Below are 13336 nucleotides of genomic sequence, written 5' to 3' on the forward strand. Positions count from 1 at the left end.
TTTACCTTCTTCCTGCAGCAGCCCCTACAGAGGACCCTTGTCAACTGCAGGAATGACCTCCCCAACCCCATCCTGACGTGTACCCCCTGGGTGGGAGGTGAGGGTGTTGACTGAACGAGGAGTCCGGTTGTACTCCCGGCTGCTCTGGCTGGAAAGCACTCCTGGCCACCTCCACCAGGACCTTCTGCCTCACTGTGAGGCCCATGGGTGCCCCAGCGTGAGCCTCTCGCCCGGCAGAGGACACGGTGGCTTTGTCTTGTCTGGGAGAACTCAGGCTGGCTGGGAAGAGCCAGGAGGCCATGCCAGCCGGCCCTGACCGTGCCGAGGTAGCACCCAGGGCCACAGGCAGGACAGGGAACAGACAGTATGGTTTTGTGGGTTGTTAAAAACATAAGTGGTGACAATGGAGGCGTCCCTCACAATTTGAGGTTTTTTTCTCCCAGTGATGTGTGCTGGAGGGTGTCCCAGGTCAGTTGGTACAGTTCACTTTGGCCGCCACAGAAACGAGACCAGACTTTCGTTGTGTTTACTTCTGCTTGGCGAGGGCAGGACTGGTTTGTTGCTTTAAAAAAAAAAAAAAATTATTTATTTGTTTGTTTGGCTGCGCCGGGTCTTAGCTGTGGCGTGCGGGGTCTTCCGTTGCTGCATGCGGGCTCTTAGTTGCGGCGTGCATGTGGGCTCTAGTTCCCTGACCAGGGATCGAACCCGGACCCCCTGCATTGGGAGCACAGAGTCTTAGCCACTGGACTGCCAGGGAAGTCCCTGTTGCTTTTTTTTGGTTAATTTTTCATTTCCACAACTAATATTTGCCATCCACTTTGTGCCCAGCCCTGACCTGTGCACTTCACACAGGTGGTCTCGGTTCACGTTGCCCACGGTCCGAGGAGCGGGGGTGAGGAGACGGGCCCAGAGGAGCTGAAACCCTGCAGGAGGCTGCACCCTGCGGGGGCTGGGTTAGGTCCAAGGACGTCTGATCCCAGAGCCGTCCCGTGACCCATACTCGGGCTGCCCGACGCTTTCCTGGCTTTCCCCAGAAATCGGCCTTGAACGTCTGTTACTTCTGTAATCAGAGGAGGGGTGCAGGGTTTTATTATTTAAGTAATATTTTAAATGTAGGCCAACGGATGCAGGTGTTTTTCCTCATTCCACATGGCGCCTCTGCAATAGAAATTGTTTTCAACGCTGCTGAACGGAGCGTTCCACGATGGGGCTGGTGAGGCTGAGGACCTGCGTTTTGACGGTTTGCTCTTTAGTGAATTTAAATTTGCCCCACGTGGCTGTGGCTGCCGCCCCTCCAGAGTCGCTGCCCCATGGCGCGACTCTGGGGACCGGGCGCCCTCGTCCGGGGCCCCGCCGCCACCCTCCTGCCTGCTCCCCTCGGGACCGAGCTCCGCCCTCCGCAGGGAGCCGAGCCTCGCGCCCAGGTGGCCCGCCTCTAACCCCTTCAAGGGCAGGCCCGGGGTGGGGGGTGGTCAGGGCCAGCAGGATGCCCACGGTCCAGCCGATGGCCTTGGCACAAAGCCTCCTGCTGCCTTGTCTGTTGCTCTGACAACACCGGAGGGTGGAGAATGCCTGAGGCCGGACTCCAGGCCCCCCGCCTCCACCCCACGCGGTGATCCCACGGGACCCCCACTGGCTCCTTAAGAAGCAGAGCCCTGGGGTATGTTTGCTCCTGCGTCCGCTTGAGGAATCAACAGGAAAGGTCCAGACTTCCCGGGACCACCAGCACGCTGACCTCATCCTCACCTCCTAACTTCATAGCCTCATGTGCAGTAGTGATGCTGACGCATAATTAACGCCGGTTTTGAGGCTCGAGGGTGCTTTCACTATGTCCTGGGGGTAGTTGATGGGTCCTGGAGTTGAAAACGGCAGGGAACACTGCCCAGAGAACACAGGGCTGCTCTGGGTCCCCGCCCGCGTCCTCACCCTGACCAGCAAGGCAGTTGAGCGTTTATTGAGCGCTTGCTGTGTGCTGCACTCAGGGCTGACCACCGTGCCTCGCTCTCCCTGACTCCCCACGCACCCTGTGGAGTGGGGTGCACGAGCGTCCCTTTGTGCAGGCGGGGAGGCTGAGCCGGCCGAGGTGAAGTCACCTGCCCGAGCTCACAAGGAGGTGAGGTGGAGCTGACTCCTGACCTCCACCCTCAGCTCTGTCCTCCCTATCCCGTCCTTCCCTGGTTCTCCGGGTCCTTAAATGGGGTGGTGACCCTTCCTCGAGATTTGCGCTGTTGTCATCAAACAGGAGGAGCCATGGGTCCAGGGGCTGGCACAGGGCCGGGAGCTAGTAAGTGCTCCTCTTTTCGCCTTTGTAATATCGTAGCTGAATTTGAACTTGCAGTGGTGTTGGTTCGGTACCCGGATGTGGAAGGGCGTGCCCCCTGCCGGGCCCTGCCTGGGCCTCAGTGTGCAGAGCTGGCCCTTTGTCGAGGGCAGAAGGGGCCGTTTCTCCTGCCCGCTCGCTCCGTGGTCACTTCCATTGACTCTCTGTGGTTGAGAAACGCTGACCACCTTCTGTCTTTTCTGAAAGCTCTGGGGTCCTGACTTCAGCTGGTTTTAGTTGCTGGCATCTCCAAGGCTTTCAGAAAGTTCTGCTTCCTAAATATTAACAATACAACGTCTCCGATCCTGGAGAAAGGGATCTGTGCTTCTTTCTAAAGCAGTTCACTTCACCATGGGTGATCTCCTTTGCTTTTTAAAAGTAACATTTGTTACAGTTTCAACAGAGGTTAAACTTGGGTTGCCCGGTTTTCATGTTTTTCTGTGGGTTACAGAAGCTCCAAACAACTGTCAGGCACCACATGGGAGCTTCTGTCATCTGGTGGGGACTGAACAGACCTACCTTAATGTTTTGAGGAGAAAAGTTCTGTTAGATGTTAAATTTATTTTTAGTTAGAAGGAAACCGAGGCGAAAGCAAGCCATGATTATGCAGAGGAGAAATACAGGTTAGACATGCAGAAGAATCTGTGATGGGGAAGAGTATGTGGATGGAAGTGAGTGAGTGGTGAAGACCCACTTTCTGCCGGGTGTGCTGCTCTGCTTCGTTTATTCCAGCAGCTTTATGATGAGGTGAGGAGATGTCTCCTGGTTTTACAGACAGGCAAGTGACTAGTGGTAACTCCCATCTTAAAATTTGTGTTTCATTCCCTTGCTTTTTTATTCTCTGCTTTTATCACATAGGTTTGGCTCTCTAAAAAATAGTTTGCTTTTGCTTGTTTTTTGTTTTTTTTAGCTTTCTATAAAATGGCTAAATTTGAATACCTTACTCTCTTTTTTTCACTCTGTATTTTGTTTGTAAGGTTCCTACATGTAGCTTTCGTTTACTCATTTTTTCACTACTGTAGAATAATCCCTTTAGCTACAATGTGTCCATTCTCCAGCTGTGACAACAGGCTGTAGCGAACGATGTTACCCCCTCTCCTATGGTGCCAGCACAGGAATTTCTCTTGGGTGTATGAATGCCTGGGGGTGGGATGGCTGGGTTGTAAAGTATGGAATTCCAACCTTGCGAGATGCCAGATAGGCTTCCAAAGTGGTTGTACTGGTTTCTCTCTGTGTAACATATACGGGCTAGTGACTCCCTTTAAGTTTGGACACGGGAGCTCAATCAGGTCTCCTCCCGGCCCCTCACAGTGCTCCGTTACACCGGAGCTCGTCCAAGTGGCTTTATTCTCCCTTTGGGTCTGTGTGGCCGTGATTCCCACACGTGGCTCCTGCCCGTCCAGGCCTGTGGTTCTTGAGGTCAGAGGTGCCACAGTGACCGTCTGTCTCGCTGGCCTGAACCGCACGTCCTGCAGGAGCCCCCCCTCCTGCTTCGTGCTGGCCTGTGCGCCGGCCAGGAATGCAGGGCCAGCCCCCGCAGGATGGAAGTCCATCCTCCTACTGGTCAGATTTTCCCAGGGAGACAAAGCCACGTCCCTAGAGCCTGGGTCAGGGAAATGCTGTCTGCCTGGAGCCTCCAAAGGAGCAGAGGCGAGAAATGAGAAATCTCTGTTTGTGCAGACCCCCCAGTGGGGAGCGTGTGGTCCGCAGTTAGGACCCTGCTGTGGACCCCTCACCAGACAGGGCGTGGCGATGCTTTTGCTGTGAAAATGGCAAAATTGGGAGCTTGGTACCCCAGTGTCTAGAGGAAACCATCTCATCGTTTAGACTTGCGGGCCTGGTGTGAACGCCTGCCTGTGTTTTCAATCACACACGCCCATCTCTTCTGATTAGAACAGGAAGAACGTTTGAGGTAGATGTAGGGGTAGAATAGAAGAGCGCAGAGGCAGCGTGTTGCGTCACCACCGTGTAGGGGGCGGACTCTGGAATCAGACTTTCCTGGGTCAGATCCAGCCGTGCCGCGAGGCCCTGGTCTCCTTGTTGGCAAGGGAAGTGGCAGTAAAAGCACCAGATTTGGGGTCTGAAATCAGTGCTTGAGCCCTTGCCCGGCCTGTAACTCACTGGGAGGCTGAGCTCCATCCATTCTGTCCGAGGGTCACTTTTCTCTGCTAGAAAATGGGGGAAAGAATCTCTAACTCATGGGGTTGTGAGGATCGAGTGAAATAACCCTGGGAAAAGGGCTGTGCAAATTACAACCTGCTGCGTAAATATCGGGTGTTGTCATTACTGGTTTTTTAATGCTTTGTCTCTCTTTCCTTACTCGAGGCTATGTTTCACCAGATTTTTCTTCTCTAAGAGTACTAAGCAGAACTGGTTTCCTAAGAAAAGGGAAGTCAGATGCTCATTTCTTCCTGTTCCAGCTTTAGCAGGATCATCAGCTCTCTGGATACGTCCTCACGATCTCTTTTTAGCACACGGTTGTGCCGTGGAAAGTTATTTCAGGTGGAAATATTTTGTATGAGACAAAGAGACAGGGATTATTTCATCATTCAACAAAGAATTATTAACTACTTAATTGTGCACGGAATACGACGCTAGAGTGTTTTAAGGGTCCTTGGGATTGGTTTTAATCAGTTGTGGTGAGACACACAGACGTGGAAATGGCTGTCACGAGGGAGAATTTATTACATTCACAATTCCCTAGAAAGGGGGCAGGGCACCCCACACAGGGCCACTCAGGGAAGCACCAGGGCCGGTCAGGAGGCAGAGGGAGTGGGGGGAATGTAGACGGGAGCCTTTACTGCATTTTCTACGAGGAGGAATGGTGAGGTGGGCTGAGCAGGCTGAGGGTTGGCTGGTTTGAATAATTTCAGTGGGCTCGCGGGCTTAGGGGCTGCCCTGGTTGTCCGGTACCTGGCCCTGGGCGACAAGGACAGCAGGAGAGTAGCCCAGAAAGTGAGAGGTGGGATGTGGGCTCTGGGCGGGTTGGTTTGCATGTGAAAGGCCAGCTCACAGGCCAGTTCACCCGGGGAGCAGCAGTCCCTCCACGGACAGCTTTAACCAGATGGTAAAGCATCAAAATACAGAAAATAAAAAACACAGTACATAGCAGAACCAGGGCAAACAAAACAAAAAATATGCTGGCTTAAGGCCTGTGGTGCGGGGTTCTTTCTTTTAAAAAATATGAGGAAAAGAATTTTAATTGCAAATGCAGAACTGTTGCTCGGTATACGTGGCGGGAAAGGAAATGTATCAATCAGTGTGGCCAGGATAATGGAGATGAATCTCTGGTGAGTGGCCATTATGGAAATACTGGCTACAGTTCATTTCAACAGGTGTATAGCAGGCACCTACCCCCTGCCAGGCCATTGCGAGGAGCCCTGAGGATTATGCAGAAGAACAGAATGGGATCCTTGATCCCGAGGTCAGCCCTGGCAGGTGTGGGACACGTGCGGGCCCAGCCTCCTCCCCAAGTCCGTGGCAGACGTCACCAGTCGCCCACAGCACAGTGCCGTGGGGGCCGCCAGCCACCCATCAGAGCTGCTTGTCAGCCGGGCTCTAGGGACCCTCGGTCCATGGGGGAGGAGTGGTGCTGGAGGAGCGAAGGAGGGGGAGCTCCAGTCAGCTCACCTGTGATAGAGACAAGACCTGGTTGTGGGGGAAGGGGAACTTGCACCTGTGTGGAGGGAATTGACTCCGTGGAAGGGTTAGGAGTGGCGATGGGCCTTAAAGGATTTGCTCCTGGCCTGGTGCAGGGCTGAGGGCCCCGCAGCAGGGCGCCGCTGTATGAGAGGCACAGCAGAAAAGCGTGGATGTGCCTTGAGGGACAGCGGGCGGGGAGGCGTGAGTGTGGCTCCGATGGTGCTTTCTAGTGCGGGAGCAGGACCAGTCAGAGCCTTTACCCGAGGCCCCGACAACGGCCAGCACCCGTGGACCGAGCTCTGAGACAGCGGAGACGCTGACCCCTGCAAGGTCAGAGCAGCTTCCAGAGGGGTGCAGAGGGGGTCAGGGCAGGCAGCGGGGCTGGGTGGGGAGCCATCGCCAGGTAAAGGGCGATGAGCGTCTCACCCCCTGCAAGTGGCGTAGGCATGCAAAGGCGCAGGCCGATCCAGGGGGCTGAGGACCTAGAAATCTGGAAGGGTTTGGGGACCAGCTCGACAGAGGGTAGAATGAAGGTCAAAGACAGCAGGCCTGTTTTGAGCCTGAATGATTCAGAAGGTGAATGGAACCCGGGAGCAGAGCCACTTTGGAAGCTGTCAGGGGATTCTTCTGACCAGGGGTTCACGAGGTGGACCTGCAGCTCTGGAAGGAGCGTGCCGGAGCTGGAAGAGCGGGCGGGCGGGCGGGCAGTGCGCATCATGGGGAGAGGCAACCACGGGACGGGGGAGAGGGGCAAGGGAGAGCTTGCGGGGCGGCCGGGGCGGGTAGCACTGCAGTGCCTTCGTCACGGGGGCTGACGTGTGAGCAGGCAGACCAGCAGAACCGAGCAGCAGTCCAGAGATAGGCCAGACTCGAGTCGAAGGGGAACCTTCGTATGGGATTGGGGGGACACCACAGTTCAGTGAGGTGATGAAGGACTTCTTCATAAATTCTGCTAGAACAATTAAGAACCATTTAGGAACTTGATAGAGGTGGTTGAACAACATTGTGAATATACAAAATGCCACCGAATTGGTACACTTTACAATAGTCAACGTTATGTTACGTGAACTTCACCTCGATTTTAAGAAGAAAAGAACCATCAGGAAAGCGGTCCTGTCTCACACCACGTTCCACGATAAGCTGCAGGTGGATCAAAAATTAACGTGTAGAAAATGAAACCAAATCTGGAGATGATGGTGGCGATGGTTGCACAAAAGTGTGAATGTACTTAATGCCACCGAGCTGTGCACCTGAGAATGGTTAATGTAGGACTTCCTGGCGGTCCAGTGGTTAGGACTCTGCGCTTCCACTGCAGGGGGCACGGGTTCGATCCCTGGTCGGGGAACTAAGAATCCCACATGCCGTGCGGCGTGGCCAAAAAAAAAAGGTTAATGTAAATTTTATGTTATGTATATGTTATCCTCCCCCACAAAAAATGAAACCATAAAAGAACTCATAGAAAAAATGCTGAGTTCCTTTATAGCCCTGGAGTAGAGAAGGCCTTTATAACTAAGAATCAAAACTCAGAAGCCATAAAAAGAGAAGATTGATAATTTTTTTAAGGGTTTGTTTTTTTTTAAAGCAACTAGTGCTCAAGCTGTTTTTTTTTTTTAATGAGTTTATTTTTTATTTATTTTTGGCTGCGTTGGGTCTTCGTTGCTGCGTGCGGGCTTTCTCTAGTTGCGGCGAGCGGGGGCTACTCTTCGTTGTGGTGCGCAGGCTTCTCATAGCGGCGTCTTCTCTTGTTGCAGAGCATGGGCCCTAGGCGCACAGGCTTCAGTAGTTGTGGCTCACGGGCTCTAGAGCACAGGCTCAGTAGTTGTGGTGCATGGGCTTAGTTGTTCCACAGCATGTGGGATCCTCCCGGACCAGGGATCAAACCTGTGTCCCCTGTATTGGCAGGCGGATTCTTAACCAATGCACCACAAGGGAAGTCCCAAGACTGATAAGTTTTTCAAATAAAAATCTTCTGTAGCTTAAACACAACATCAAGTCAAAGGACAAATGACCAACTCATATACAAAGAGCTCTTAAATATCAAGAAATGCAAAACCCTGCAAGCAAAGACAGAAATTCTCAGTTTACCAGAAAAGAAATACAAGTGACTCTTGAAATATGAGGAGATGTTCGACCTATACTTTCTCCTGTGTCTTAAGGGCAAGAATCCAAACACTGAACTACTTGCTTTGTTGGGAGGCTGATAGATTCAACCCAGCACAACCCACGTGGATGGGAAGTGGGCAACTTCTACTGAAATGGCACCTGCATGCACCTTTCAACCAAACAACCTTGCCACCTAGACATACACCCTGAAGGCGCACCTTCACAAAGATGGGATAAAACATTCCCAGTGATTCATTACAGTCAGATGTTTAATAAACGAGAGATTGGATGTCAAACAAATGGTTTTTGATGAGAGATGGCCAGAGTAAGCTGTACTTCGCCCACACAGAGGAGCACTGCACAGCCCTAAGACAGAGGAAGAACTCTTGGCCTGTTTGTGATAACGAAGTAATCTCCAGAATACGTTAAAAGTGAAAAAAACTGGCGTAGAATAGGGTGGATCTGTAGCATGCTACCTTCTATGTAAAAAAAAAAAAAAAAAGAAAATTTTCTTATTTTTGCAAAAACAATTGCTTTGAAAGAAAAAACAGTAAATAGTTAAAATGATTGGCCATGGGGAACAAGAGGGGAGAGGTAGAGGAGACAGGAATAGAAGCAAGATGTCACTGGATGAATCTTTTTTTATTTTTCTAACTTTTGAACCAGGTAAATGTTTACGTATTCACAAAAGAAAATAAAATTGAAAAGTAAAACAGCAAAATCTATAGTTGTGAACAAATTTATTTTGAAACTAATGAATCTAATCGTATATCAAGTTAGTAACATAAGCACACAGAAAAAATAATGATCACGTATTTGTAATAATTCAAACTTTAAACATAATACTCTGGGGCTTCGCCGGTGGTGCAGTGGTTAAGAATCTGCCTGCCAATGCAGGGGACACGGGTTTGAGCCCTGGTCCAGGAAGATCCCACATGCCGCGGAGCAGCTAAGCCCATGCGCCACAACTACTGAGGCTGCGCTCTGGAGCCCGTGAGCCACAACTGCTGAAGCCCACACACCTAGAGTCCGTGCTCCGCAGCAAGAGAAGCCACTGCAATGAGAAGCCCGTGCACCACAATGAAGACTAGCCCCTGCTCGCCGCAACTAGAGAAAGCCCGTGCGCAGCAACGAAGACCCAACGCGGCCAAAAATAAAATTAAAAAATAAATAAATAAATAAATAAATTTATTTATTTTTTAAAATGGCAGTATTAAACATAATACTCTGGCCATATCATTACTGAACTATCTTCCAAGGACGGGGGGTAGGGTAGGGGAGTATTGTTTAGTGGGTGTATCAGTCAGCTTGGGCTGCCATAACAAAGTACCCCAGACTGAGTGACGTGAATGATAGCAATTTATTTTCTGAAAGTTCTGGAGGCCGGAAGTCCAAGATGAAGGTGTCGACAGGGCTGGTTCCTCCTGAGGCCTCTCTCCTGGGCTTGCAGACGGGCGTCCCTCCGTGTGTGTCTGTGTCCTAATCTCCTTTTCTTACAAGGATACCAGTCAGATTGGGTTAGGGGCAAGCCCAGCGAACTCATTTTAACTTAATCACCTCTTTAAAGACCTGTCTCCAAATACAGTCATGTTCTGAGCTGTGGGGTTTAGGACTTCAGCATGTGAAGGGAGTGGGGAAGGGGGATGCAGTTCAGCCTGCGCCAGGAGCATGAGGTTTTAGTTTGAGGACGATGGGAAGGTTCTGGGGGTGCATGGTGGCGACGGTTGTGCAGCAGTGTGAATGTGCTCGATACTGCTGAGCTTGCACTGAAAGATGGTGAAGATGCTATGTTTTACCCCAGTAAAAAATAAAAATGAATTTAAGGGGACTGAGGGTGCCGCTGAGAGGGTGACAGAAGGGGGCCCCAGGCTGTGTGTGGTGGGCGCTCGTGGGGGACGGAGAGCAGGAAACAGGAGTTCGTGGTCTGACCACACAGAGGGTTTCCGAGTTTGAGGTCTGGGCGGCCAGCCGTTCCAGCCGCTGTGAGCACCCCCCACCCCCTCCATCCGTGAAGCGGGCGGCATGGTCCCTGCAGCTCTGGGCAGGTCCGCTTGCTGTGCTAACTTGTGCTCCGGGAGCTCCTCCTTGTTTGCAGTTTTCAAACCCTCACATTGCGCGGTTTCTGTGGCGACTGACGTCCCTCCGAGAGGGGAGCGTGGAGGGACCCTCAGAAAGAACACAGGGAAGTGAACAGCACGGATATGGGACAGGCAGTACAATCCAGGAGGGAGGGAGCATGACCTAGTTTTACGGCTGCTTCGCTGAGAAGATTCTGGCAGGCGCACTTGACTGTCTTATGTCTGTTGCGCTGTCTTCACCAAGAGCTGTAAAGGGAGGTGACAGGATGCAACACTTTACCTGGTGAAAAGCTAACGCTTGGAAACATAACTGTGAGGGTCAAGGACTTGGGAAAGCCCAAGGAGTTCCAAGCCTCATCTGTCTTGTTTCTGGCCACTTGGTGAGAAACGAGGCCTAGTGAGACTACACGTGCCTGTCCTTTCTTTTTTCCTGGGATACGGCCACAAGGAAGGCATCCTGGCTGCGTGGACAGGCTTTGTGATGTTCACATCCTGGCTCATGACTTCTGGCTGTGTGATCTTGGGGCACGTTCCTTAACCTCTCTGTGCTTCAACTTCCTAGCCTGTAAAATGCGGGGAGAAGAATTGCCACGGTCAAGAGTGCTTGGAAGGGCTTGGTGGGTCCTCCCTAAAGAGTGGCTGGTAATTCTGTGAGGAGACCCCTGGGCTTGGCAGGAGTCAGCCTCTGGTAACTGGTTCTGTTTCCCGTTCTCTTCCAGTCGGCCACGGGCAGAGCGAGGGGGAGAGGATGGTGGTGTCTGACTTCCAGGTTTTCATCAGGGACGTGTTGCAGCACGTGGACGTTGTGCAGAAGGACCACCCGGGGCTTCCCATCTTCCTCCTGGGCCACTCCATGGTGAGCAGACCACGGAAGAGCCCTCTAAGTCAAGCCGGGCCCCGGCCCCAGCCCTGCAGTGGGTGGAGGGTGAGGGTCCCGGGATGCTGGGGCCCGCCCTGCCTCTGGCCCCATCGCTATCTGCCTGGCCAGCACGGCCCCCTGTGGGAGTTCCCAGACAATTTATGCTCAGGAAACGAGGGCCAGCACCTTGGAGGCAGCCCCAGAGAAGCTCACCTCCGCCCGTTCCTTCCTGCCAGGGCCCAAGGCACCAGGAAGGTGCCACTTCATGGTGGGGCCCCAAGGGCACTTCTCCCTGCACGGCCGCATCTCAGGGCCTCAGTCAGCCTGTGGAGAAACACAGGTCCTGTGCATCCTGCCCGTTTCAGAGTCACACAGTACACATGGGAATTAGGATGGGGTTCCAGAGGAAACAAGTCCTTACACGTCATTCCAAATCCCTTTCACCTTTTTTTTTTTTTTTTTTTTTTATTATTTTATTTATTTATTTTTGGCTGTGTTGGGTCTTTGTTGCTGCACGTGGGCTTTCTCTAGTTGTGGCGAGTGGGGGCTACTCTTCTTGCGGTGTGTGGGCTTCTCATTGTGGTGGCTTCTCTTGTTGCAGAGCACGGGCTCTAGGTGCACAGGCTTCAGTAGTTGTGGCACACGGGCTCAGTAGTTGTGGCTCGCGGGCTCTAGAGCACAGGCTCAGTAGCTGTGGCACACAGGCTTAGTTGTTCTGCGGCATGTGGGATCTTCCCGGACCAGGGCTCAAACCCGTGTCCCCTGCATTGGCAGGCGGATTCTTAACCACTGCGCCACCAGGGAAGCCCCCTTTCACCTTTTATATACATTAAACCCCCTAAGAATCAACCAACTATAATCTTTAAATCAGGGCTCTTCAAACTGGCAGCATCCAGGCCAAATCTGCCTCTAGACCCCCTGCCCCAATGGCTGGCAAAGAATGTTTTGAGCTGCTTGATTTTGAAATCTGGGTGACTTTTCACTCCCCTCCACCCCGGTCACAGTCGGGCTCTGTTCCTACGCGTCTGTTACCTGCCTGGCCCTTGTAAGCGTGTGTGATTTCAGACCTTGGTTCAGGTTACCTTCAGCTTTAGCAAATAGCCAAGGCCGCATGCCTTGAGCACCACCCACGTTCACTATTTTTCTTGGAACCTAAATTTCTGGGACCTTTACTGAACCAGGAAAACAAAAAAAAGTATAGCAATCTCTTATTATCATCAGATTTTTTTTCAGATCTCATATTAAGGCTGACGGAATGGGTGAATTGGGGGTCTGCCAGCTTTTGGCTTGAAATGAAATAGAAATATGTTATTGTTTAACTTGCAGCCCACAAGCAGGAACCTTATTTAGATCTCTCTGAAATGTTTGCTGTTGGAAAACCCGGAGAAAAAAACATGTGAAAGCAAGTAATTGCAGGTCCAGTTTATCCAACATTTGAGGGTGTCTATTCCAAGGTACCGTCCTTGGGGCTCTGGGCCGGGACTGCAGCCCAGCAGGAGACCCGCGATGGGGCAGTTAAGAGCCCACGCTGGCGACGCCCACACCCACATGCTGCCTGTTCTCATTGCAGGGAGGTGCCATCACTATCCTCACGGCCGCAGAGAGGCCCGGCCACTTCTCCGGCATGGTTCTGATCTCCCCGCTGGTTCTTGCCAATCCCGAGTCTGCCACGACTTTCAAGGTAAACAAACTTCCGGTTCCGTGAGACGCCTGCAGCTTCCCTGGCCCCGGGGAGTCCGTTCACAGCTAGAGTCTGGGGGAAAGGGCTTCTCCCACGATTGTGATAAGGTTTGGACAAGTAGCAAGCATTGTTGTCCCTGGAATTCTGTAGTTTCTCAAGTCAGGTACTTTTTTCCCCAAAGACAAAAGGAAAATGACTTCCTGCTTGTGCATGTTTCGTTGGTGAACGTTAGAAGGAGGAAAGGTTACGCGGGTTAGGAATCCAGCGAAGGGGCCTCTGTTAACAAGCCACGTGCTGGGCTGGAGCTCATTTCCGGGGACCGTTGGCCAGCCTCGGCCACGGTATGCGGACGGTGGAGCTGCAGGCAGTTAGTAACGTGACAGCGCCGGCCGCCTTGGCTGTGGTGGCTCTCCATCTCTGAGCACTTTCACCTCTGACCTATCGGATCCTCCATTCTGTTTTTCTGGCTGTTATGTTCCACGCGGCACAACCAGTGGTTCCCGCATTGAGCTGGGCCTCCTCCCCCTGAGGAAGGAGATGGGACTCGTGGCCTCAGCAGGGCTGCTGGGTTGTTGACACATTATGCACCTGAGGTTTCAGAGACAGGTAACCCGTTGAGGGTGGGGAATCCCAGCCCCGAGTCTCCCCGAACA

At 52.3% G+C, this 13336-nt stretch overlaps 1 protein-coding gene across 3 annotated transcripts in view; it reads left to right on the forward strand.

The window, feature by feature from the left end:
- Nucleotides 1–13336, forward strand: part of MGLL (monoglyceride lipase) — a 102778-nt gene that overhangs the window by 65914 nt on the left and 23528 nt on the right. For all 3 annotated transcript variants that reach the window (XM_061197358.1, XM_061197359.1, XM_061197357.1), the window contains exons 4-5: nucleotides 10863–10999; nucleotides 12573–12683. In XM_061197358.1, coding sequence (XP_061053341.1) covers nucleotides 10863–10999; nucleotides 12573–12683 — 248 coding nt within the window. The remainder of the gene's footprint in view (nucleotides 1–10862; nucleotides 11000–12572; nucleotides 12684–13336) is intronic.

The sequence above is a fragment of the Eubalaena glacialis genome, chromosome 7, assembly GCF_028564815.1.
Source record: "Eubalaena glacialis isolate mEubGla1 chromosome 7, mEubGla1.1.hap2.+ XY, whole genome shotgun sequence".
NCBI classification, from domain to species: domain Eukaryota; kingdom Metazoa; phylum Chordata; class Mammalia; order Artiodactyla; family Balaenidae; genus Eubalaena; species Eubalaena glacialis.